Below are 27,332 nucleotides of genomic sequence, written 5' to 3'. Positions count from 1 at the left end.
TCTTCGAATGTCGGGAAGATATTATATTGTTCAATCATTTCTTTTGCCTACCCACAGATTAACACAGCAGGGAAATCATCACAACCAAATATAACTTTAGCTCACAACTATTACTGCCTAAGCTACTTGATCCAATTGCAGATTATGGTGATAAATACAGGAATTAAATGGTATACGAGCTACCACATATACATATATAAATTCATGAGCAGCAACAGCTTGGTAGTAGATACTTAAATGGTAAATTACTCATAAAATTGAGACAATTATGTTATAGCACAATGATATAATTGAAATGAAGGAATATAATGAATGAATTATATTTTAAAATTAAATTTTTAATGAGTGGCAATATTTTGGCCATTACTTGGGATAACTGCTATTCATACACGTCCTAATGGCATAAAGGAAAACTAAATATAATAGGATAAAGTCAATAAGAAAATCCCAACACTTGTTCAATATTTTCTTTAACTATTGTATCCTATGCAATTCATTAGTACCAACATTAAAAAAACAACTATGAAACACAAGAAGATCAGGATACACTCCATTAATATTACACAGCCTTCTTCGGTCCAATTTTATTCGACAATCACACAAATTTTTGCTCACTTGAAAACTTATCTATCAAATTATTAGTTAAAGACATCACTCCTTCAAACTGAAATGAAGAATAACTTTAATGAGAAGAAAACTACAAGTTGAAATTCATGGATCACAATCAACAATTAGTATTTTGAACCATTAAAAAATATTTCCAAACATTAATTGCAGCTAAAATAATCACACTGCATGGTCAAAACATTGTGATGCATGATATGCCTCTGTAGTTGGTGATGTAGAAACACTAAAGAAAATAGGATCCATCCTCTAATTGTAAACTCCTGTAATGTAGTTAAATACAAATATATACAAAAGTACTACTTACAGATTTAGATTCAAACTTTCTTCACAGAAGAAAATGCACATTTTTAGTTTGTTTTTTTTTAAAATGAGGCAAAACAAATATCACCACTAAATGAAACAGCAATATTTCCTCAGGGTATATTTGAGCAGGTTAATGACCTACTAGCTACGTACAGGGCACATAATTTATTCCAAGGGAGGAATGTATTAAAAAAATTAGCACCAAAAATGAAAAAGCTATAGATTTCAAAGCTTCATTCATTTGATCCTCTTGACACCAAATTCAACAGCTCTCTTTGATTGGGTATATGGCTCCCAGAGACACACCTAACTACACCCCTGGACACACCATCCGAGAGAAAGGCATTCCATAACTCATGATTCTGAAAAGAAAGGAAAACATACATCCTTCATTGAAAATATAATTTTTTTATAACTTAACTTAGACTATAATAATGGAATGCAACAATTAAATGAAAAAAAAATCAGTGTACAACAGAATCAACATAACACAACTGAATGATATTACAAGAAAACAAGACTAATAAATGAGAGCAGCGAGAGAAAATCAATCAATCACTGATTGATATATTCCATATTACTAATGATGGCAGCACCCTTGCAGCAAAGCTCAATAGCTAAACTTAAAAAAAATACAAAAAATGCAAATGTAAAATCGAGAGAAGTACTGTAAAGAAGTGGCCAATTTCAGAAGCTACACCAATTCAGTTTAAATTTTTGATCCGAGAAATAATTTTCAATCTTTTCTTACAGCAGATAATTCACACCACCTCAGTTAAAATGTTTCAATGATTATTCTACTCCAACCATCTTAACGTTTACTTTTATAGCAAAGGACAAATACATTTGTTTTAGATTTTTAGCATCATAAGGAATCATACCAGGATGGGGAGCAAATTTACACCTAAATGGGACCTATGACTACATAGCCTTAATTATAATGGTTGAAGCATTTACAAAAATATATTTAGCCAAATCTCATGGGTGCACCTAGGTGAGGTGCGAATGTGACACTGAGGATATGAGTGAGAAAATAGCCAAGAGGAAGAGAATTCAAAATATACTTATGCTACAAAATCATCCGATCCTTATCAACATACATACATGACAGGAAGACACAGGAGTTATTTGTCCAAACAGGGAGAGTGAAAGGATAATTCCCCATCCAATATTTTATGAAAAAATTTCAATCACCGTTACTCCTACACTGTAATATCAGCACATATTTTTCTTTCTTCCTTATATATTTGTGTTTTGATTTAATCCCACCCTTCTACACTCGCGTGCATAACATAAATGTATGTTAAGCAAAAGTTAACTCAAAATCATCATCTGATGACCCAGACTACTGCTGCTAAATGTAAAACTGATCTCATGTTTTTTCATCCTGAATATACAGGGAAAATAATTGCATTCCATTAAAAAAAAGCATGGTTGTGCATTTCCTCTCTCTGCCATTCTGGAAATCACCCATTTCAATGCAACCATTGCTGGCCAACTGAATTTTTATTTCAAAAACACAAAGACTCGGATGAATGTGAAATGGATCCAGTTATCAAATAACCCCCTAATCTTTTCGCACAAGTTTCATTATATGAAAGAATTCAAGTAGTCAACTGCACAGAGAGAGGAGTATCTAGGGAAGGATATGGCTCACTGCCATCACCTTATATCCCAAAAGTCAGCTATCCTAAAGACTTCCATTTGGGCAGGCTAATATGCAGTGCTATAGAAGATGATGTCTCTCAAAACATGAGCGCAAGCACTGCCCATCCCTATTGCATTTACAGGGTTGTATTTACGAAAAAGGTTTCTTCAATTTTACGTGGTGTTATCACTCATTTTCGTACTACGCTGTGATATTAGTTCTCCTGATATGCACTAATTCCATTTTGCTCTAAAACTAATCATTTTAGAGTTACTTTTATGACTATCTGCTTTTTCAAAGCATGGTGACACCTAATCCAGAAGGAAATGACAGAAGAGCTCAGAGGAAAGGAAGTTTATCAAGCTTTAACCATGACCAGTAATCTTTACCAAGAAGTTTATATCGGAATGGGATATCAAAAAACTTTTCCCATTAATTCATTTTACCTCTTGTCTTCAGATTTCTGATACATATCAAATTCGATTACTCAAAATTGCAATGAAAGATATACCAGAAAAAATAAATGTTAACTTTTCATTAGATCCAAGAAATGCCCAGCCCGATACAGATACAAAAACCCAACTACAGTTTTCAACTCTAAGGTTGATTTGATAGGTGAGGGTAGCTCACCAAATACCAAGCCCAAAGGCAATGTGGAATTAACACATACGGATAGGGGGACCTATTCTTTTTCCTATAGCATCATTGCTTTTACAGGAAGATCTGGCACCTGGAAAATCACACTGCTTGAAAGAAACTAATGGGTGTCCAGATCCATCCCTGGGAATAAAAACCAGACCCTAATTAGCACAGTGCTCTATCCACTGGACAACCACATCCTCTCTTCGGATTCAAGAGGTTGAAAAAACCAAGTATAGCCAAACAAGTCATAATAACCACTCTGTATCTCCCACAGACTTAAAAAAGTCTCACTTTCACCCCTTATGAATGCATCTTTATTCACAAATTTGTCAGTAATTTAAATTTAGACTTGGTCTTATCTCTTTCCATTACCTTCACACAGCTAACCTACACACATCTCCCCCTCCCTTCACTGTTTTCCACTTCACCCAATCCCATTCTGCATCAATTGCCAACACTCAGAAGTGCAGTCATTTCATTAATATCCTTACCTAATGAAAAAAGCAAGGAAATCAAAACGGCATTATCTTTTCTTTGCTTTCTCTCTCCATTTCCCATTCTAAGAACCTTTTCAATAGGCACCTTTTCCTCCTCACAAACAAACCCCTCCCTCTACCCTCACCTTCTTTTATAGTGCATCCCTACCCTGGTGACTGCCTTTTATCTTGTGCCACTTAAAAATAAGTTAAAGTGCTCCCGGCTGGTCCTCTGGGCACTGAAGAGTCAAATGATTCTCCTGTGACTAAGTAAGCCCCATGAGTTAACATCACTTTTAGACCCCTACCCTTTCCTCATGCCACTCAGCTGTCTCTTCACATTTTGCAACTCACAATAACAGCACTATTAGAGCCTAAGAACTTTATACTTACATTTTTAGTAAAAAGTAATCAATATTTTAATAAGGAAATCATTTAGACTTTTGAGCTTGTGGATGTTTGCTTTAATAATTGACACTGTGAACGCTTTGAGAATGGCATTATTTTTACTCTAAAAAGTCATAGGTGAATGGAACTGTCCGTTGCAATATGGTGTCAGTCTGCCAGTTATCAGGACTTAATCGATGGTAGCAATTAACAGAACAAGTGTTGAATTGGTTTTGCCTGGTGCTATGCGGGCAATTTGTTAATGAACATAATACTGAGGTGACATAAGACCATATAATGAAATATTTTAGATATTAACTTAAGATGTTTCCACATAATTTTATCAAGTCAAGAGGTACGCATTACACCCTTATAAGTTTCCACTTATGAAATCTGAACCTGCAGTTGTAACCAAATGAGCATTACATATAATTAGTCACATATCTAAATACATCTAAACATCTAATAAAATAATTCTCCAATAAATCAATGTGGGTTCAATTGTCAACATTTTTCCAATACAGTAGGATGGAATGATATAGCTAAGCAGTACTACTAATATCTAAACTCGAAAACATATCAGTTACCATCAGAAGCATTAACTTAAAAACAAACCTTCAAGGAATTGAAATTTCCACACACAATAAGTGAGCGACGGGCACGTGTGAGAGCCACATTTATCCTTTTCATTTCTCCAAGGAAACCAATCCTGTACGATCTCACACAGGACATTATCACAACATCTCTCTCCTGACCTTGGAAGCTGTCGATCGTGTTTACTTCACATTGAGATTCACTAGAGATTTTCATCATGGATTTTCTGAAATTGAAATTTTTACATGCATAAATGATAAAGGTGCTCATTGGTTCCAAAATGACATCTTCCATACATGTATGAAACATGTCACATGGATTGCAAATATTCCAGCACACAAAATACAATTGCAATTAGAGTTTGAATACAAATGATGGTCGCAGATAAAAAAGAAAACAGTAAACAGGAGTAGTAACAGCACACACAAGAATAAAATGGTTTATGGACAGAGAGAGACAATTATTCTACCACAATTTATAATACATGTTCGAACAGGAACTGATTAAGTTTAGACTTAAATGACAAAACATTTTTTATTTCCCTTAGTTTTCTAGGTATTGATTTCAGGAATTTACACCAGCATTATAAGGGTCCTTAACAAGCACAACTGAGTTATGGCCATTTATTCTCAAGTCATTACCATCTCTTCTTCTGTACCTACGTACACCAGCATTGACCTTAAATCGCAAATGTGTGAAGAAGTCTGTTCATGCAATACACACAGTTTAAAAAAAATAACTGAATATCAAATAATCTGGTAAGATAACAACTACAAGCAGAGATATCTATAGAAATACAGGGTGATTTCTTAGAGCAATGAGACAACAGCACATTCAAAAACCTCTTCAAACCGTGAAATCTTCACCAGTATCAGTAATTTGACATTTCTCACTCTGCCGGTGCATGTGATGATAGTCATCAGATCAGATATCATTAATATAACATCCACACTTAAAGGCATAGTGATTGCTTTGTTATGTGAGTGCATTTTCTTGCCATTGCACCAATGGCTTCCCAGATGTAGCTAATGATCATTAAATCAGCTCTGCTTGGCCAGAAGTATCCAGAACTCATGCCAATATGGTACTACTTCCTGAGATGATTCACTTAAAGAGGATGTTGATGCCATAATTCAACTATTTTGAGGCGATTAACATTATATGACATTCAAGGAGCCCATATATTGGCTTCCCCCGATGACCGTAAAACACTCAGGGTGCTGAAATATTGGCTCAAACATGAATCTGTCTAAAAATCTTTCAAATAGATAAGGATTGATAAAATCTAATTATTATTACCTTTGTAAAATATCCCATGTCAACCAGAAGAAGATTAAAGAGGAAAGAAATGCCAAGGGAGAGAACTGATAGCAAGGATGATTTTAAAAGGTGATAAAAGGCAGAAAGATATCATTAATGAAGAAGACAAGAGATGATAGATATATAAATCAACCTAACAGAACGACTGAGGGCTTGGCAATAAAAAAGGTACTTCATTTTAGAGATAGCTCAACATTGAAGAAAAAATCAATGGAAGTTTAAAGTAAATTTGGAAATAACTTAATGATGAATAAATCATAAAAAAGACAAAAGTATGTTGTTCTCATACAAAAAATATAAACAAAAAAACAATTAAAAATTATGACTGCATAAAAGCGACGCCTAATAACAAGTACTCTATTCCATAATTAGAGGAGTCCATTCCCTTTTCTTTCCAGCCAGTGTAATCAGCCTACATAAATTAGTTTTGTAATAATTCCTTTGCAATCTAGCTAACTTGAATTTCTCATACATTTAAGAAGGCTTAGGCTTCATTCTTTGATCTGCTAAATAGTCCCTGTATCACTTTTTTTGTAACAATGCCTAGAAAATCCGAGAAATCTTCTTTGACCTGTCTAACACCTTAAATAACACTTCCCACAAATCGCAAGAAATGAGTTAAGACGAATTAAGAATTGCCATGCTCAAATTAAGATACATGTGTCATTCAATGATTCCTTAGAAAATCCAAGGAGAGGGCATTTGTAGTATCAAAAAAGGTGTACTTATGGTAAGCCTCATCACTCTAGACTACTGTTTGAATTTCAACTATTCAACAAACTTTTGTTTACTTATAAAAATGGAAAAAAATGATTTTAATGCGAAGACTTAACACTTCTATTTAAAAGGCTAAACACTAAAAGAGATCAAAGCCAAGTTGGATGAAGGTCATGGCACATCTGCTCCGGTGTTTGCAAATGTTTACAACTGGGTAAATGAATTTAAATAAGACGGCACATCCACAAATAGTGAGCATCATCCAAGATGTCCAGGGGAAGTGACTTCCTTCGAAATGATTGACAAAATCGCATAAAGTTTTGGAGAGATCGAAGAATCAAAGTTTGGGAAATAGTAGAGGCCACATGCATACTATCACGAGGTACAGTGTTTTTAATTTTGCATGAAAAATTAGGCATGAAAAAATCACGGCAATATGGGTGCTATAATTGCTCTCAGTCAAGAATAAATGAAATCATCATGATGGCTTCCCACCCAGAGGGCTCGGGTTCAAATCCCGGTGGTGTTGAATATTTTTCAGAGGTATCTCAATCCCTACTTGAGGTGCTTTGTGGAGGGCACTTTGATTGAGTATGCCGTCCGTCGGATGGGACGTCAAGCTGCGGACCCCTTGGCACCTTTCGTGAAGAGTAGGCTAATGCTGACACCGGGTTTCTCTCCACCCTTCATCCTCTCCTGTCCATCCCCTATGGCACTAATGACCTCAGCTGTCGGTCGCCTGCGCTAAATACTACTACTACGATATCATGTGGTCAATTAGGAGGCTGGTTTGGTACTGGTTTTCTATCACAATCCTGAGGAGCTTCCCTATCAATACATAACTCTTAATGAAACACGTTTACACACACTACTAAACTCCAGAAACGAAAAGAACAGTCGAAACAGTGAGTTTCTAAAGGAGATCTGGCTCTGAAGAGGGTGAAAATTGTACACATAGCGACAAGGTGGTAACTGCAGTTTCCGGGGAGGCACGATGAATTATTACACTGTGCAAAAATGGCAAACGACAAATGGAGAGTATTGTGTTCTGTTATCAAGAGAAAAAGTATTTTGCAAAGAAAAAAATTCTCTCCCATTAAGGCAATCCATGGGTGCACACCTGTGCAGTTTTGATGGAATTAAAGTTCAAATTATTACAAAATCCATCGTATTCATAAAGATTTGGCCCCCAGTTAGATTTTTTATTTCTGGACTTGAAATCATGGGTTAGTGGAAAACATTTCACATCGTACCAGGTCATCGCCAATTCAGATGTCTATTTTGAGGACTTTTCAAAACTCTGCTTTAGGGATGGCTTGAAAAATTGGAGAAATGCTGATAAAAGTGTATCAAGGTCAAAGAAGATTATGTTTAAAATAAAAACAAAATACCCAAAATAATTTGTACTCCTATTTTTTCCAATGTATCAATTGAACAACCCACATAAATATGACCCCAATTTAAGGACCACATCTACTTTCACTGATGCAGAATGATTGATTGATGGTAATTATGATGTTTATCACAGACTTTGCACTGACATTATTTACTTGATCTAGTTCTTTCACCAATGCAAATTTTAAAATTTAATATTTATTTAAATTTTTAAAATTAAAATTTAGTGGTTTAAAATTTCTCATAATTAAAATCTTGCAAATTCTCATAAATTTTAAACCACTGACAAATAATGGAAATGATGCCCTGGGAACTGATAGTGAATACTGTGAATACATCTATGACAAAGATGTAAACATTATTTAAACCAAAAATTCTGGTGTGATCGATTTCTCTAAATTAGAAACTTATCCATTTTTTCTATGGGCTATTAAGGAGAATAAGAATTTAATTTTGACAAAACCGCAACACATTTTATCCATCAATGATATGAACATCACTTAATACCTTTTCATAATTGCACCTTCAATTGCATCCTTTTGCTTCTGATATGGTGTGATTATCCCAATGGAATACCTCCTTTTCTCAGTTTTTTCGTGCATTGCAAAATAAAGCTTAGACACCAACTCAGCTTCGTTTCCATTAAGCAATTGACTGAAAAGATAAAAATATTGTTTAATCCATTGTCAAAAATGACAAGATACATAAGCATCATTGAAATTCCACTTGAATGATTCCCGAAAATGTAAATTATTCAATTACCTCTCATTTTTATCAAATACAAATGAATTTGCCATTTTATGTTCAAAACCTATGAAAGAGCATTACAAAAGTTGACTTCATAATGCAAATTTCTTGCTTACATTTAAAATAACAACACAAAAATTAAAAGCCTAAAATACAAGTAATTAATATACAATTTTAGAGTGATTTTGGACTACTTGTGATGCTGAAATATACCGGAAGTACTGTGCTGTCATATAAAATTGAGCAAGGGAAGAAAGAGCATTTAAATCTGTCAGTTCTGGGATCTATTTCTATTTTTCTATCCAGGTTTTCAAGTCTAAACTTCTCTTGGAAAATCCTAATAATCAATTCCCTCATGACCAAACATTAACTTATGTGTTCCATGACTTCACATAAGTTTTAATCAAGTTTTCGCCTACTTTCTACTCCCATTATAGTTTCTGTATTAATCTTGTTTCACTTAATTTTATCATCCTAACCATTATCAAATTTAGCAGATCTTTTAACTTTATTCAATTCCTTTAAGGCTTTTCAAATATGAGTTTAGAGAAGGGTGGGAATGGTGAAATGTATAGAAAGGTATTCAAAAGGAGGCAGGAAAGATGGATAGAGAATTTTGATTGGTCATGGCACATTGAAGCCAAGATAAAGGGGAGAACACAAAGCAAGCGAGGAAGGGGTTGGCAATGAATAAGCATGCTGGACATTATGAAGAGTTGAAGATAGTAAGTAGAACTGAAAAAGGGTTTATTATAGTGTTGAAATCCAGGTTGTGTTTTGCTATTACAGGCAAGGAAAAGTAATGTACTGTTACACATCTTAACTGATTGGCTTTTTCCATCCAAAACCTACCATCTCACCTTATCCGGTAAAATATTTATAATAATTTAACTCCACAAAAAGTACCTTTGCAATAAAACCCAAGATTTAGAAAATTATATGTTGACTCGCCCATGCCAAATGACACAATTTTATACAAATCAAAGTTTGGAACTAATATATTTTACTGCAAAAATCACTTTTACTTTCAAAAACATTATTAACATTTTAAATACATTATAAGCATCAGTTGTCAAAATATTTCAGGTATTCTTAGAAGACTGTTTGTGAGTTAGCTCAAGTTATATTCCAGGCATTGAGTAATTAAGGTGGCATTTGGTTGCCTTCTTGCCTATAGGAGGGAATGAGGTATTTGCAGCCAAAATCATGCTGACAGCCATTGATCAACTTCTGTGTTAAATATAGTCATCACACCACCATTTGGCCATTTGCTGCCATTCAGTGTGTCTGACGACAGCACTGAAATATTAACTCCATACAAGAGACAAATGTTAGCCCCATACCGGGGCAGTTTGCCTAGTCACAACAGCATTTATGAGTCTAGTTTATTGCAATTTTTCTTTCACTCTTTGCTTTTGATCTTTGACTTACTTGGGATCGTTTTGATCATATTCCAGACTGAGTATCACGTATGGTAAAAATGGAGATTGCCGTTCCATCACCAAGTCATCAGGAGTTTTTAAAATACCCTGATAAACGTGGATATTGGGCCAATGGCAAATCTCTGGGTGCATTCTATATTGTACATTCAGGACTACTAATGGAGAGCTATCATCTGGCGCCCCTCTCAGGCTAAGTACCGACCATAGTCGTTCAAAGAGAGATGTCTGCAAACCATTCTGTTTGGCAACCTTCAAAAGGAGTAAATTTCTCATTAAAACACAGGAGCACAAAATAGTCAGGAGATGATCATTCACTCCTTAAACTGCCCTTTTTTTATGAAAACCATTCACAAATCAGTTCACATTCCAATTGGCTGAACCTATACAAAGAGTGTAAAACCAATATCACTTAAATAAAATTAAATAACCCATGTACTCGCAAAGAAGAGAGAATATGCTAATATACTTTAATAGATAGATAGAGGTCTTTATTTGGGCGAAATTGAGACCAAATGGTCCCTTCTTCCATTTAACCCATCATCGTATACATATTATATTAGGCATTAAACTTATAGTTACATTCATATGTACACATAAATACATATAGACAGACATAAATTCATTTAGCACAGATTTGCACATCGAAAAGAAAAAAGTATACATATATATATATATATATATATATATATATATATATATATATATATATATATATATATATATATATATATGTATATATATATATATATATATATACACACACACATACACATACATACACATACACACACATACATACAATTATGCATACACATACCTACACATATACATACATATCCACACACACATACTTTAATAAGATGGCACGAATGAAGAAAACTTGCCATAAAAATTAGCATCCATATTTCACATCTGAGTGCAGTATATAAGTGATAACTAATCCAAGCAATAACTAAAAATGATGGTATTACACAAAATATTGTTTGTACTTTCATCACTCTAGAAAACATTGAGAACGTTAAACTCTCGATTATCCGTGCAAATGGATGTATGATGAGGCATAGATAATCAAAACATGCAGAAAATATGGCCATGACATAAACATATATAAACGGAGACTTTTATTTCATTCATTGTGATTTTTATTTTTTAGCAAGGGAAAGTACATTTTATTCCAAATTCCAGCCATTTTGATACAGGTGGAACTATAGTTTTACAATACCATATAACTATCATCAAAGTGAATAGCAGAATATATTTTCCTCAGAAAGCTATACCAATTAGGTAAACAGGAAAAAGCAAATTGTTGGCAAAGGATAAATATTGACTAAATATTGCTCATATGAATTCATATTCATCATATAATATATTGATTGAAATAAAGCAGTGTAAATAATTTATGACTTATTCCAAGAAACTGTGAGAGATGATGCGACAGTAGGTTTTAACAGAGACATCTACTAAATGTATATTACAATGCAACAATTTCAGGGTGCATAGAACATTTACCTAGAAAAAAAAATATTTCTGAGGGTAAGAGTGTCGTGGGGGGGTGGAGCGAGAACAGTAACGTGACTCCTTGGGACACTAGCCGTCCACCCGCGCTCTCATCCCTCCTCGTGCGTCATGCGAGAACAGTAACGGGACTCCTTGGGACACTAGCCGTCCACCCGCGCTCTCAGCCCTCCTCGTGCGCCCGTTGGTCCCGAGTATTTCGGATAAATACCAGGGGGACCCAACGAGGCGGGCTAGTCTGTTCCGTCGCCGGTCCGCGCCATCGCAAGACCGCTCCTACCTTCCCTACGCCGGTCGGCACCCTCGCGAGACCCGCGACTCCCTGCCTGATTCCCTGTGACTACCCTTGGGCTCCGAGCATCTGTGTTACAATGTTGTAAGTAGCAATAAATACGTCCAACCAAAGAGTGGTGGTTCTTCCTCCCTTAATGTCCCCGACGACATTAATTGGTGTCAGGTGTGTTTGAGGAACGAACATTTCATTGAATTTTGCATTCAATACGGATGGATCGCACCCGAACGGAATTTTAACAGTTAAACTTTCAATTAACTGATTTTTGCTGTAAGAATGCTATCCTTCTTACCAGCACGCTACCATGCCTTTCGGGCACCAGATTCAGACTACCTTAGGTTTATCACCTTATAATAAGTTATAACGTTCGTGTCATTGTGGTTTAAGCAATTGCTGTCATGGCGTCTTACAATCCTTTTCACTCGTGTCCTTCAGACCTCCCTCTTTTCCCAACTTACCCATTGCACCTAAATCCTTTTGTGGAGTTTACGCCGACCGTTAATACCATCACCGACAGTACTTCGACCTCCGGTGCACCCACACAATACGCCACGACAATCGGGAGTCAAGCATATCTTATTCCAAATTTTAGCGGGGACGACGAATCGTCCGTAAGTAATTTCTTGGAATGTTTGAAAATCACAAGTCATCTTAATGCTTGGACGGAGGCCCAAACCTTGTGCGTGGCGCGATTGCGTCTCAGTGGCTCTGCAGCGGAATACGTTACCACTAACCCACATATAGTGGATAACTTTGAAAATTTTTCCTCTTGTCTTAAGCGCAGATTTTCAGTTCGAATTTCTCCCATCTCGCTCGAGCGTATGTTTACAACTTGCGTGCAGCGCCCGCTTGAACCCGTCAGTGAGTTCTCCACCAGACTTCGGAAGATCATTCGCCAATTAAGGGAAACTTTTCCAGACCCAAATTCAGCATCCACGAAAGCTATCTTTGACCACAGACTTTTATCTCAATTTCTTTCGGGATTAAGAGAAGAGTTAGGACGTTTCGTCTTGGTTCGAGGTCCAAAAAATATTCTGGAGGCGGAAGAGTTTGCGCTGAATAAGGAGGCGAATTTAAGAAATTATGCGATTCAAGTTCCTAATGCTGGTGGCATCCACTCTCTTTTCCCTAGGCAGCCGTCTCATGTCAACCCTCATCTCCCGCAACACTATCTCCCCCCGGCTCCCATTCACGAACAGACGCCATTAGTAATGGTTCCGAATGGACAACAATCAGCACACGTAAATACCGTAGGAGCTCAGCCCAATCACTTATCCTACCCGCCCAATCATGAGTCGCAAAGGGCAGAGCGGCCACGTCCTCCGCCTCCTCCCCCACGCAAATGTTATCAGTGCGGTCGGACAGGGCACATCGCTCGCTATTGCCGATCAACTCAGCGTCAATGTTTTCAGTGCGGTGAGTCAACTCACAATTCAAAAGAATGCCCGCTACTCATTTGCGGGCTATGTCGGAAATCCGGTCATCGCCCCGTAGATTGCCCAAGCAAAGGGTTAACGGAGCAGGGAAACTTGTCAGCCCCGATCGCAAGGTCGGGGGAGAATTGATTTTAGCTGTAACACCCGAAGCTGGCTTGATACTTGAAGGAACGATGATCGGCCAACCTCTTAGGTTCCTAGTGGATACAGGCGCCGCAGTCACCATTCTCCATCAAAGGAAATTTTCATTCATGGAACTTAGTCTCTCTCCCTATGCTACTCCCATCAAAAGCGCCTCAGGTCATGTTCTCCCGGTAAAAGGCCAGTGTTATATTCCGTTAATGATTGACGGGAAGTCTTACCCGCACGATGCGTTGATCGTAGATTTAGGGACCACAAATTATGATGGCATAATTGGACTTGACTTTATGAAAAATTATGGCTGCTCTATCAATTTGGATAGTTCAAAATTTATCATAAATAACAAGCATGGCGTAAAATTACATCCCAGCAATAGACAGCAACTAGACATCGATCTGATTACATTTGAGGAAACCGACTGTCATTCAGACGCGGTGACATGTGAACACTATTCACAAGAGAAAGAGCAGCCTCGTCTCATTGTTTCAGAAAATCCGACGGTTGCGACTGCCGATGAATGGTGCAAACCGCGACGCGTAAAATCCGATCCCCCGAAAGTGCAATCCTCCGAAAAAGTACGAATTTCTATTGATGATAGTTCATCAATCTCAAGCTGCGAAGAGTACAAACTTCCGCGCCTTCTTTCCTCAGCACCGAATACTTCAGAATCTAGTATGGGAAAATGCGACACTAAATTATTTCTCCCAAGCCTGATTAACCAAGAAAATTTTGAGATGTATCAAGGGGCAGATATGTATGTCGAGACGAAAGCCGCGACTGTAAAAGAGAGAGAAAACAGAATTGTGGAGACAGACGATGCGAACGCCGGGACATCAGAACGAAGTGAATTTCCGAATCTGTGTGATAACCTTAGTAAGGGTGGTTCCGATGACGCCTTGGTGCGAACCGTAGTCTCAAAATCAGAGGGAGAGTTTTCCAGGGAAGAAAGTGGCTTCGAATCATTGTGTATGGAAGAAAATATCAAAGTACCCCCCTTGTCGATCTTGATGTGTTGGGCCCGGAATAATAAATTAGCGCAAAAAGAACTCATCCTCGGAGGGCGTTCCACGTCCCTCCCGATAATTGTGAAGGTGTCTGAGAAAGGAATAGCTCCTGTTTTACTTTTCAATGATGGGATTACTGAAAAAATCATTAAGAAAGGTTCGAGCATAGAGGTCGAAGGGTTTCACGAGAAAGCAACTAATCCGCTTTTAAATACAATCGACTCTGAGGAAGGAGAGATCTGGCCTGAAAAACCACCGGGGGGAAATATTTCCTCACTTTTCAATCTGGAGGACGTACCTGCGGTAGCTTTAGAATCACTGAAAACGCTTCTCACCGAATTTTTCGATATATTCGTCAGCCCAACTACTCCTCTAGGCTGTACGGAGATAGTAAGGCATACCATTAACGTCGGAGATGCAAAGCCAATCAAGAAGGCACCGTATCGTGTACCTCATTCTCAGCGCGCAGTGTTAGATGATGCCATTAAGGAAATGCTACAAAATGGCGTGATATCCCCCTCGACCAGCCCCTGGTCCGCCCCTATAATCTTGGTGAAGAAAAAATCTACGAGTAATGAATCTGTTCAATACCGTCCGTGCATAGATTACCGCGCCCTAAATAACGTCACAAAAAAGGAGGTGTTTCCGCTCCCGAACATGGATGAAATTTTTGACCAGATAGGCGACGCACGCTATTTTTCCACCATGGATTTATGTACCGGCTATTGGCAAGTGGAAGTGGACAAAAACAGTAGAGAATACACCGCATTCAGTACGCCCCACGGTTACTACGAGTGTAATAGAATGAGTTTTGGTCCAGCAAATGCACCTTCAACCTTCCTACGTCTCATGAATGCTGTGTTGGGGGGGCTCGGGGATGGATGCGTCTTCTATTTGGATGATATCCTTAGATATGATTATTCATGGGAAGCCCACATATCTGGATTAAGGGAAATTTTTTCCAGGCTGAGAAAAGCGAAATTAAAACTAAAACCCCAGAAATGCATTTTCTTCCGGAAAAAAGTCAAATTTTTAGGACATATTATCTCAGCAGAAGGTCTACAGCCCGACGATGAGAAAATAAAAGCCATTCAGGAATTCCCGGAACCAAAAAAATATACGAGCTCTTCAGTCCTTTCTCGGTCTCGCGGGGTATTACAGAAAATTCATTGCAAATTTTGCCGACATTTCCAGACCGCTCACGAAACTACTAAAAAGAGAGTCACAATTTCATTGGGGAACTGAGCAAAGTCAAGCCTTCGAAAAATTACGATGCTACCTCTGTACGCAACCTGTTTTAAGGTTTCCAGATTTTTCCAGAAAATTTACGTTGACAACAGATGCATCAAACTGCGCACTCGGTGGGATTTTGTCTCAAGAATTCGAAGATGGAGAACATCTTATCGCATGCGCCAGTAAACAATTGCATGGAGCAGAAAAGTCATACTCCGCGACGGAAGTAGAATGCTTTGCCGTCGTTTCCATGGTGAAGAAATTCCGCGTCTACCTACTGGGGAGACACTTCACTCTTTGTACCGATCATAAACCGTTAAAATGGCTATTAGCACTAAAGGAACCGAAACCAAGGTTGGCGAGATGGGTTATGGAACTAAATGAGTATTCCTTTGATGTTAGGTACCGCCCAGGAAAGGATATCGCCCACAGTGATGCACTATCAAGAACGCATATCGTTAATTTCGTCGAAACCTCACAATACGAGCCCTGCTGGGACAAAGACAGAATAGCTAGAGAACAGCGCCAGTGCTTGGAGCTCGAATCATTACACACCCTGGCGAGTAACCATGATCCATTTTACTTCTATGACGACGCCGAGGTTTTATGCAAAGTCAATATTACAGAAAGGGGAGCGCAAACTGTTATTTGTGCCCCAAAGGCAATGAGGAAACACATCCTTGAGCGTTGTCATGATGCTCCTTTAGCAGGACACTGCGGATTAGATAAGACATTAAATATCGTTCAGCGACATTTTTTTTGGGTTGGGTGCTATTCAGACACGCGTCTGTATGTACAAAATTGCTTGGAATGCAAAAAACGTAAGGCTCAAATACGGTCTATTCCTATTCAGCCAATTTTAGAGGCAACCTATCCGTTGGAGAAATTAGCATTAGATATAGTTGGCCCGCTTCCCCTTTCAAAGAAGGGAAATAAGTATATACTCACGTGTCAAGATTACTTCACTCGCTATCCTGAGGCTGTAGCAATAAAAGACCAGACCGCACAAACAGTCGCGCGTGCATTCGTGGAGAATATTGTCTGTCGTCACGGTACCCCTAAGTATCTGCTCACGGATAGAGGCGCGAATTTCACGTCAAATTTAATGAAAAATATTTGCCAAATTCTAAAGATATCCTCCATATTCACATCTCCTTACAACCCCTCTGCGAACGGGAGGTTGGAGAGAGCTCATCAATCCTTCGCTAATGTCATTTCTCACTATGTAGCGCAGGATCACAGAGACTGGGACGAGCACTTGAATTTTGCCTTATTTGTGTACCGCAATACAAAACATCGAGTCACCGGCTACAGTCCCGCATATCTAATGTATGGGCGTGAATTAAATTTACCATGGGAAGCCGACATTTTGCCTAAACAATCCGAAACGAGAGATGCAGCAGCTTATGAACAGGAACTCCTATATCGCTTGAAAATGGCACATAACCAAGCAGCAGAATTCGATAAGCAGAATACGGAGAATGAGCATATCCGCAATAACAAAGGCTTATCTCTACCTCAAGTGCAAATAGGACAACTAGTCCTCTTGCGGAATATGGCCCCTTCCCCAGGTCGATCTCGGAAGCTTTTGTCTAGATGGATAGGCCCGTATAAGGTTATCCGTGTAAGAAGTCCAGTTACGCTGGACATTGAAAATCTTCAGAATGGACGGAGGTTCATCGCCCACTTGAGGAATGTCTTACCTCTTCCACCAGATCCGGAGCCTATCCCCCAACCTAACTTCCTCACCGAAGACCCTCCTTCTGCCTTAAATATTCCTCCTTCCAATTCCGAAACCGACGTTGCAACGCCAACCGAAGCGTACACTCATCAGGAGCCGAGTTCCTCTCCAACCCGGGACCCGGACCTGCAGACGCCATACTCATCGCGTCCAGCCCCGCTGTTGGAAACTCAATCGCCGCTCCGCCACCCGTACAATCTTCGCCCACGACCCGGCCGCGTCACACAGAGTTAGAGCCCTTTCTTACAATGGCAGCCGCAGCACAACACGGAGTTAGCGGGAGCCAAGGGCGTGGACAGGAGTCGAAACGACCTGCCGAATGCATCGATCCCGTCCCTCCGGAGCGGACTCCAACACCAGGATGCCGAGCGTTGGGCAAAAGACCACCGCCGTATGCGTCCGCCGGGATGATGACGGCCCTCCATCTACTCCTGAACGACCTGTTACCCCGGGACGGGAGGAGGAAATCTCAGCGGCCACATCCGCTACGCCGAAGAGCATCAGTCCCAGCAGACCACCCGGAGGTGAGGGATACCACCCCTCTTCCCTACCACCTCCACCAAAAGGCCCTCCGATGTGGACCGGCCCCGTCACAGGCCTCACTCCCCTCCTCCAGGGTGTGATACCGAACCTCCCTCCCTTTGATATTCCATTCCTAACTTCCAGCTATCCTCCCGTCAGGCAATTAAAAAATTTTATGAACATCACGGAAAGTAATCTCGCTCACCAAACAGCTAGTAACCTTGCTCTTGTTGACTTATTGTCCACTATTCCCAATAGCTATCTAGCAATCTCGCAATATTTAGCAGAACTTGAACGAGCTCTTTCGCTCACACGGACTACCGTTATGCTAGCGGAGCTGGGTAGGTTGCAACCCACGATCCTCGCCCCGTCCCACCTAAAAAGAATCTTGAAAACTGCTAAAACCCAATTGGCGCCTGACCATCAATTCGCACTGTACGAAGGCACTTCGGCTATGCCTATATACAGCATTGCACGAGTTCGCATTCTCAGGCATGCTGGTACTATCATGCTATTGGTTGCACTCCCGTTAAGTCGCCGAAATGGAAAATTTAGAGTGTACAAGGCTCACACGTTCCCGGTGGGGATGCCTGACGGCCATCCGGCTATGGTCTTAAAACCAGATTCCATGTACTTGGCGGTAACAGAGAACCACGAGGGGTTTATCCTACTCCCGCCTGATGGTGGCGAAGACTGTGTTACAGGCGATGTGCAAGTGTGCCTTCCCTCCTATCCTATCCTACGCAACCTATCTGACTCGTGCAACATAGCGGCATTTTTAAACAGTAGCATATCTATAAAAACTCACTGCGAAGTGCACTTATGTAGCACTCCGTTTTTGGAATATGTAAGGGGAGAAATTGCAGGTCAGTGGCTGTTTAGCGTGAGCCGGGAGCTTTTTTAAATATTTCTTGCCCTCATAGACGATTTCAAGTGTCCTTAAACCATTAATCAAAAATGTCAAGTTAATCCATTACGCTGGAATTCCTGCATTAGCTCTTATAGCTTTTGCCCTTTTCGGTGTAGGCTATATTTGTTGCCACCGGAGAGCGGGGAAGGGGCAGAAATCCTCCACAGGAACGCCGGAACACCCACCTATTCAGGTGTATAATGTCTCCCAATCTGCATCCCCAACATTTGTCCCCCTTTTCCCAATCTGTGAAAGGTCCAGTGAACTGATGTGCTAATGTGTTTAGGCAGTTGTGAACTTGTATGTGGAACATTTTTGTGTGTGTATGCGCGTAAGGACCTTGAACGTGTGTGTGGAACATTTTTGTGTGTGTGTGTGCGCGTAAGGACATTGAAGAAGGAAAAAGGGGGTTGAATACCCACCTATATCAATGATTGCTCAAGAATGTACATTTCCAATGTAACTTAAATTCTTAAAAGGTTCATATTGTTATTCGGTATTTTTTTTTATATGTGTATACTCTGCATACTGATACTCAGTGTTTTCTTCATGTTTATTGTTCATTTATATGAAATTTTCTCGGAGCCTAGTAATTCCACGCCAGGGGCTTAACTGCCGACGGGGTGATGTCGTGGGGGGGTGGAGCGAGAACAGTAACGGGACTCCTTGGGACACTAGCCGTCCACCCGCGCTCTCATCCCTCCTCGTGCGTCATGCGAGAACAGTAACGGGACTCCTTGGGACACTAGCCGTCCACCCGCGCTCTCAGCCCTCCTCGTGCGCCCGTTGGTCCCGAGTATTTCGGATAAATACCAGGGGGACCCAACGAGGCGGGCTAGTCTGTTCCGTCGCCGGTCCGCGCCATCGCAAGACCGCTCCTACCTTCCCTACGCCGGTCGGCACCCTCGCGAGACCCGCGACTCCCTGCCTGATTCCCTGTGACTACCCTTGGGCTCCGAGCATCTGTGTTACAATGTTGTAAGTAGCAATAAATACGTCCAACCAAAGAGTGGTGGTTCTTCCTCCCTTAATGTCCCCGACGACAAGAGGATGCCTTGGTAGCTTAACTGGCTAAAGCACTCGGCCAGACATCCGAGGGATACGGGTTCAAATTCTGGCAACGACAAATGAATTCCACTAGATTATATTGATGTTGGCAGGATTATATGCACACTGAAATTGTTGTATTGCAATTAATTACTAATTTGCTGAATAGTAAACCTATGATTTCGCTCACCTCAATGGAGAATGTGGGATTCTTAGGGCTACTGAACGCAAGGGAAACAATAATAGGAAAGTATGGATAGAGCAAAAATGTTTAAATTAAAACAAATACTATTGACAACCCTTGACTTTGTGAAATTTAAAACCATAAGAAATCCCAAGTATTTAAATCAAAATCATAATTGTACTTTTTTTAAAGTATATCAAAATTTCAAAGTATTTCAATATCTTTACAATTGTAATATTGTTAAAATTCCGAGGTGCTGGGAAGAGAATAATAACATTGATAAACCACAAAAGGATTATCCGCACATGGAAAATCGAATTTTATTTACAATTACTATACGTGTTTACTTTTCCATTTAGTAACTTCTAGAATGCCTTTTGCAATTTTACAGGACTCTTTTCGAATTTTCGTTTATTACTCTGGTTCTCTAAAAAAAATTAAAATTTGAGGATTCATTCTCGTCTTGTGTATCTTTGGATAAACCCATTAATTAGATCATGCAATACCTGGACAACTGAGAATTCTGGAGATACAAAGAGGGCCATGGGTCCTTCTAAATGTTGAAGGTGAATCCCTAACTTGGTGAATTTTAAAATAAAATGTTCATGATCAGCCTTAAAATCAAATGTTTCGCCTTAATATTAGAATTAAAGTCCCTGATAGATGGACAGGTACTTACCAAAGACATGACAGTAGGATAAAGTTGCTGCTGGTCCCCAACAAGAACAAGTTTCGAAATACCCAGCTTAAGGGGAATTAAACTGTCAACCTCCAAACTCTGGCAAGCTTCATCAATGATGCAGCAAGAGAAATGCTGCCTTGAACTCTCTCTACAAAGAATATAGAGTAAATGTGTGTAAAAAGGATGAAACTCAAAAAATATATTCTGGTAAATTAATTAACAAAATCATAAAATAGTATCTACTCCAGGATTTTACATCAATTACAACAATGTAATCCTGAAATCAGTCCACTAAACTAATTGAAAAATAAGAAGATGGCATCAATAAATGCTACTTCCACATTTGTTTGCATAGAAGTCACATTTATCCGTATCAGAGTGGAAGCACTAATCATTAATGGCTTGGTCAGCTTAGCTGATCATACTAAATATTACCAAAAACAAAGAACTGAACATTGGCTTCAAACCTAATAATCTAACCTAATCCAGGCTTTCTTGAATTTGAAAATTTGGAAAAAAAAAGAATTGTATACGTGTATGTGCTAGAACCTAGTTTAGTATGAGTCAGAGATAACATGGCTTATCAGATTAATATATTTTCCCACCAGATGTACAACTAGAGGCTATTTATACATTTAAAATAAGTGTCATATACCAAAATTCACCAAATTATACTACATTGAGAATTACTCCTTGCACTAGATTAATGAGGCTCGATAATGAAATTTATAAGTACCAATGGGATCAGAAAACAAACCTTCTTGGAAATGCCTCCATCATGGATGCATTTGTACTTGATGCCAATGTTGTGGCTACAATATCTGCACACTGAAGTACCATTCGCTCAGCCATCAATTCCAAGTTTCTCATGTCCTTGTTAGACCAATTGTTGCTGTTATTATTGGCCTGGAATAATCCAAAGAGCAAGAATATACATAATTAACAGACAAGTCGCATACTAAAAATACAAACAATATTACAAGTGAAAATAATTCATATTTTTCTTGGTGTAGAGCCCAAATGCTAGGTATTATCCCAGCATAATTTCAATTCAGAGAATACAAAATATAAGTAATCAGAATAAACTCAAGCTAATACGAACTGTATGGGTCCAGAGGTTGCTCAGATTATGTGCACTTGGGATTGAATGGGGACTTGACAAAAGTAACCCAATGAAGTGTTTTTCCTTGCAATTATTGTGCTTAATCACCGGTGACTTATTTATAATGAAGCCTCAAATGTAAAAGTTTATCTCTGGAATTAAAGCTGGTGTCTTTGGAAAGGCTCGATTCCAAACCAGTTCTATACCCACTACCTGTGCCATTACTGGAGGTATCTTATTTCTCTTCCAATTCCAGTACTGTATATTTGCAATAGCACTCAGCAGAAACTAAGAATTTGCTACGAAAATCACCTTTGCAACAATCATTTAATTGGTAGATCTATACTTGCGGACTAAAAGTGAACAAAAGACTGTGATGGCCATCCTTGTCACCGTATATAAAAGGAAACAAGAGCATTCTGGAAGAGATTTTGCACATTGGCATGACATTTTTTTCAAAGGACCAGAAAAATACAGGCAAAGAAGAGCTTCCCTTGACAATCAGAATATCTTTCCCAACCCTTCCATGGGGAGTAAAAGAGGCAGATTTTGCACAACTCCACCCACAGCCACCGTCTTTCAAATAATGGTTAATTGCCATCAGAGAGACTTTCAGGATAACTCTTAGTTTGTGACGTACCACTGATGTTAACATAAATTATTTTAGTTTCATATCCATGTCAATGCCATTGGTGCCCTGTGTGACCTACTCCCTTGTCTTTATGTTCCCTTGGGTAGACGTAACAATGTTTCACAGAAAACCCAACCCAACTCAAAGGTCAAGTACTAATACGCATATGTTTTGAAAGCAAAATAACATTTCCAATGCTTCACATGCCTTTATCATAGTTCTATATCACAGAAAAAATTTGTGCTATTTCCTATATTTCTACCAAAATTATAAAATTATGTCCGAGAAATGTTATAACAAGAGACAAAACATTTTAATTAGAAATTCAATTAAAAAAATGGGGTAAACTTAGTAATAGATACAAAAATGGATAAAAAATAGTATTTTTGCTCACACAATCACGAAAAACCATTGGAACATTAAGGTTACTTGTGAAATTAATATGTTACTTTTTTAAAAAAATTGCGAAAGATTTCTTGAATTTAATAGTAGCCGAGTCAGTACAAAATAAAGGATAAGAGTAAACATGAATGAAAAAGAGAGACAAAAAATTCTTCGCTATGCAAAAGTTATTTTCTTATGGATAAGTAAAAAGATAAGGGTAATAATATTACACATAAAATTTAAGTCTATGGTTTAAATTAAGTTCCACACTCGCAATAGAGATTTCTTAGAAGTGCTTTCAATGGCAGAATGATCAACTTCTAGCATCAGACAAAAATGCTCAGGCTTGTCAGTGTAGAGAGAGAACTCGTGGACTATCTTGGGTAAGTCACAGAAGTAGTTAAACACATCAGTTTTGAATGCTCACCTTGGCTTGATATGCTTCATCTAGCTTCTGTTGATATTCTGCCAACTTCAGTTCAAGGTTTTTTATCCCATTGAGATCATTACGGCACCTGACAGTTTCCACTGCAAGCAGAATTGAATTGATTTTTGCCTGAAGTGTACTGATCTGCAATATAAAACAAGGGCTATTAAATATTACCAAATTCAAGCAATAAAAAATGCAAAAAATGAGATGCAAGCATGACAGCTATGAAATACTACATGCTCCATTTGTCAAATTTTGATTCAATCAATATTTGCATTTAACAGCAGCAGGACAGATTCTAATTATTCACTTAATAAAAATAACCATTAGTGTGACAAATATTACACATGAAGACTTTTGGTTAAAAGAATTATCATGAAGAGGCTGAAGATACCAATCAATTTAAAATTTAACTTACTGGAAGTACCAAAAATAATTTAAAATATAGGGCACTTTTATGCAGCACAACCTCAAGCTTCCCTTAAATAACAATACAATGTTTTCTATATTATGGAGTGCCTGAACCCATAATCCCAGGATCAAGGAAAATGCCAGGATTTCCGGGGATTATTTTTAATCTCATAATTCAATCAGGCCTGGTTAATCAGGTGAGCAACATATTTGTCTGCTAACCATAAGGCCTTGGGGTTAAGTCCCACCTAAGACAGGGGTGCTTGGTCAACTTTAATGATGTGGCTTTAGGGGAATATGACGAAAAACCATTGAATTATCAGGATCCCAAGGGGCATATGCACCACCAGAGGCATCTAGGGGACCACAAAAAAAATCCCAACCCTGAAAAGAAATACTCCTGGAAACAAATATCCTGGTCTCAATGCGACAATTTCAGAGGGTAAAATTCATTCACCTTGACCATGATTGCGGTCAAGGGGAATGATTTTTACACTGAAATTGTTGCATTCAAATGCATAATAGCGGATGACTCAATCAAAAAGTTACCGTCCTGGCATTTCCTGCAGTTTCTTGAAATATCCTGGTCCTCGAATCCCAGGATTGACTTTCAAATTAAGAAAATTTTTCCCGCAGAAGAAATTTCTATCAAGTGTTATTCACAATTTTGCCCCTCTTGAAATAATTTTTTAAGCTTATCAATTACATTTACCAATCACAGACATTTGCATTTTATCAAAACTTACGGGAATTTGATCATGTCCTTATAATCAGCACTCATCAAGTTGTGCTCCTCTAAAACAATGCTTCCCAAACCCACGAATAAATAAATAAGTTGCTTCAGCAAGGACACTGAAAATATTTCACAACATAGCAATAAGCATAACTTACATGAAGTTCCAAGGTCTCTAAATCATTACAGTTTGCATTGTTTTTCACTTCCTTCGACGTTAGTTCCTGCAATGATATGTCACGGACAGCAGGATTCATAGACTCTAACCTGCCAACTCGAACCAATCTAAATCGATTTTCCTCTGCAAATAGAAATTTTAAGCAAATTAACATTAAAGCTGCATTAAAATTATAACTTAATTACATTTCTGAAAGGAGCCATATAATTTTTACGGAGTAAAATCAGCCCTGATTTCATTCATACAACATTTCCCAAAATTCATATAGAGACATAAAGAGGAAACTTTTAATTTTATTAGCGAGAATATTTATACATTTATGTATTAAGAATTTAGATATACTCTATCATCTTACAATTATTTTCCATTATATTACATGAATTTTATTGATATTACAATGTATTAAATTTTATCGGGCATCCAAAAAATATTTGTTCAAAAACTACGTACTTCCATCCTTGATTCAACATACAATTAAACTTACTAGGCAAAACAGTGCGGAGGGCTAACAGCTTCATTACAACATGGTCAATTGCTGCATTTGAGGGTGCACAAAGCAAGATTTTTGGTGTTTTGTGGTTCCTTCGCTGCTCATTCAATGACTTCCCTGCACACCCAAACATTTCCATCAAGAGTGTAATTATCACTTTCGTCTTCCCAGTTCCTAGAAGATGGAGAACATGTATTAGCTGACTTGATGGAATAGATATTTCAAATAGCTTTGAGAAAATCATTAATTTCAAACACTTTTTACCCCAAACCCTTAAAAGAGCATGCATTTAAACCAATTTTGCCCAATCTTTATCAAAAAACAGATATTTTACCAGTGCTTGAGCTACATTATTGCAGGAAAATGACAGATATGATAAAAACTACTTGGCACATTAGAATTATCAGAGTTATTAAGAGTATCTAAAAAGCCAAATTTTTTCAACAAAATTATTTTGTCAATAGTTGAGTTATTTTTTCAACTCTCAAGTATTTTATACAAAAGGTAATTATATTGTGAGTTCAACTATCTTTCATCTTTTATAAATTTACTATCAGCAGCTGCAGGCAAATGCAATGACAATGGCTGCATGTAGCCCACAAGCCATGGTTTATGCACCAATGCATTAAACTAATTGAGTATGACTAAGAATGTCAAGAGTTAATAACTACCGAGAAAACTTCAAAAACATAATTTTACAGACACCAGAGAAAAAATTATTAATATTGATGTTTATGCAAAATTGCGGGGTAGGAATAATTAACAAGCACATCTGAACAGTACAAACATTAAATATTTCAAGAGATTAAAATAAAAATAAGAACACCAGCAATTTTTGGTGCAAGCGGATGCAGTAAATATAAATAAAAAATTTCTCACAATCCAAATATTTGAATATGAATATGTATACACACAAACTTTAGATAAAATAAAAATCGCCATTAGTTCACCACACAATTATCCTTCATTGCCACAGACAATACACAGTATTTATGGTCAGTTTCTAAAACATTAACGGCCCCAAGGAAAGGAGGAGATATTTCACTTTTCCAATGAAACCTTCATGTTACACTTTTCTTCAGATTTATGTGACTGCTATTATTCTTATCATGGGACCACTTTTTACATTTGACAAATTAGCAATACAATGTGAAAAGTAAAGTTGCTAGAATTTGCTTTGAGAGTGCTCTTTTCAGGGAGCTCAGATTTTAATTTGTGATTGCTCTTCTTAGAAAGTTTCCCATATTTATGTTCGCTTACTGCAGGAGTTACAGCTTTAGATTGATTTTCGGTTCTCATATTCATTCCACATTTTCAATGCTATATAAATCAATAATAATATGAAATAAGATGCCAATTAATGTCAGTCATCAGCCATCTAGTTTAAAAAAATGCACTGGGAAAAGAAACAAATTTTGAACATCTCAGTGTAATATACCAGTACATGACTTCTCTGATAATCATCTCAAGATTATTTAAAATGTGCCTAAAAGCAAAGCTTTCGTCAAATCTAATTTTAATGAAGCAAAATCCATAACGTTAACTCCTGGACACAATGAAAACGCTATATTAATCCTTAATTTGGATACATTTCTATATAATCTTTTGGGGCAGCAACTCATGTCACAAACTCTCATAAATCTTCAGCCTTCCAAGCAAACAGTTAAGCTTATGGCATTATTTCAAACACCAAGGAGGCATATATTTGAATATTTAGGCATACTGACTCTCCCTTCATCATATAGACTAAAACCTCACTAATCTGCCCTCTATAGAGCCCAGGGTTATTTGCTTTATTTTCCAAATTGCTCATTGGAATACAATTCACATCTAACAAGGTTATCGCCAATACAGATGCCTAAATATGAGGACCTACGAAATTCTTACATGTTGGATGGCTTAAAAAAGATGGAGAAACGCTGGGAGAAGTGCATCAAGACAAAAGGAGATTAAGCTGAAAAGTAAAGC

The 27,332-nt window shown here is 38.1% G+C and overlaps 1 protein-coding gene across 2 annotated transcripts in view; it reads right to left on the bottom strand.

Moving 5' to 3' along the window:
- Positions 1-270: 270 nt before the first annotated feature.
- The window catches only part of Setx (probable helicase senataxin), a 64,512-nt gene continuing 37,450 nt past the window's right edge, over positions 271-27,332 (bottom strand). For both annotated transcript variants that reach the window (XM_071595527.1, XM_071595528.1), the window contains exons 12-20: positions 25,359-25,538; positions 24,855-24,997; positions 23,550-23,693; positions 21,763-21,911; positions 21,003-21,153; positions 10,288-10,547; positions 8,617-8,763; positions 4,699-4,903; positions 271-1,292 (exon numbers count right to left, since the gene is read on the bottom strand). In XM_071595527.1, coding sequence (XP_071451628.1) covers positions 1,164-1,292; positions 4,699-4,903; positions 8,617-8,763; positions 10,288-10,547; positions 21,003-21,153; positions 21,763-21,911; positions 23,550-23,693; positions 24,855-24,997; positions 25,359-25,538 — 1,508 coding nt within the window. In that variant the 3' untranslated portion in view covers positions 271-1,163. The remainder of the gene's footprint in view (positions 1,293-4,698; positions 4,904-8,616; positions 8,764-10,287; positions 10,548-21,002; positions 21,154-21,762; positions 21,912-23,549; positions 23,694-24,854; positions 24,998-25,358; positions 25,539-27,332) is intronic.

Source organism: Hetaerina americana, unplaced genomic scaffold, assembly GCF_022747635.1.
Source record: "Hetaerina americana unplaced genomic scaffold, ioHetAmer1.1.p SCAF_7, whole genome shotgun sequence".
NCBI classification, from domain to species: domain Eukaryota; kingdom Metazoa; phylum Arthropoda; class Insecta; order Odonata; family Calopterygidae; genus Hetaerina; species Hetaerina americana.
The sequence above is the reverse complement of the archived record's forward strand: the minus strand, read 5'-3'. Positions and strand labels throughout refer to the sequence as shown.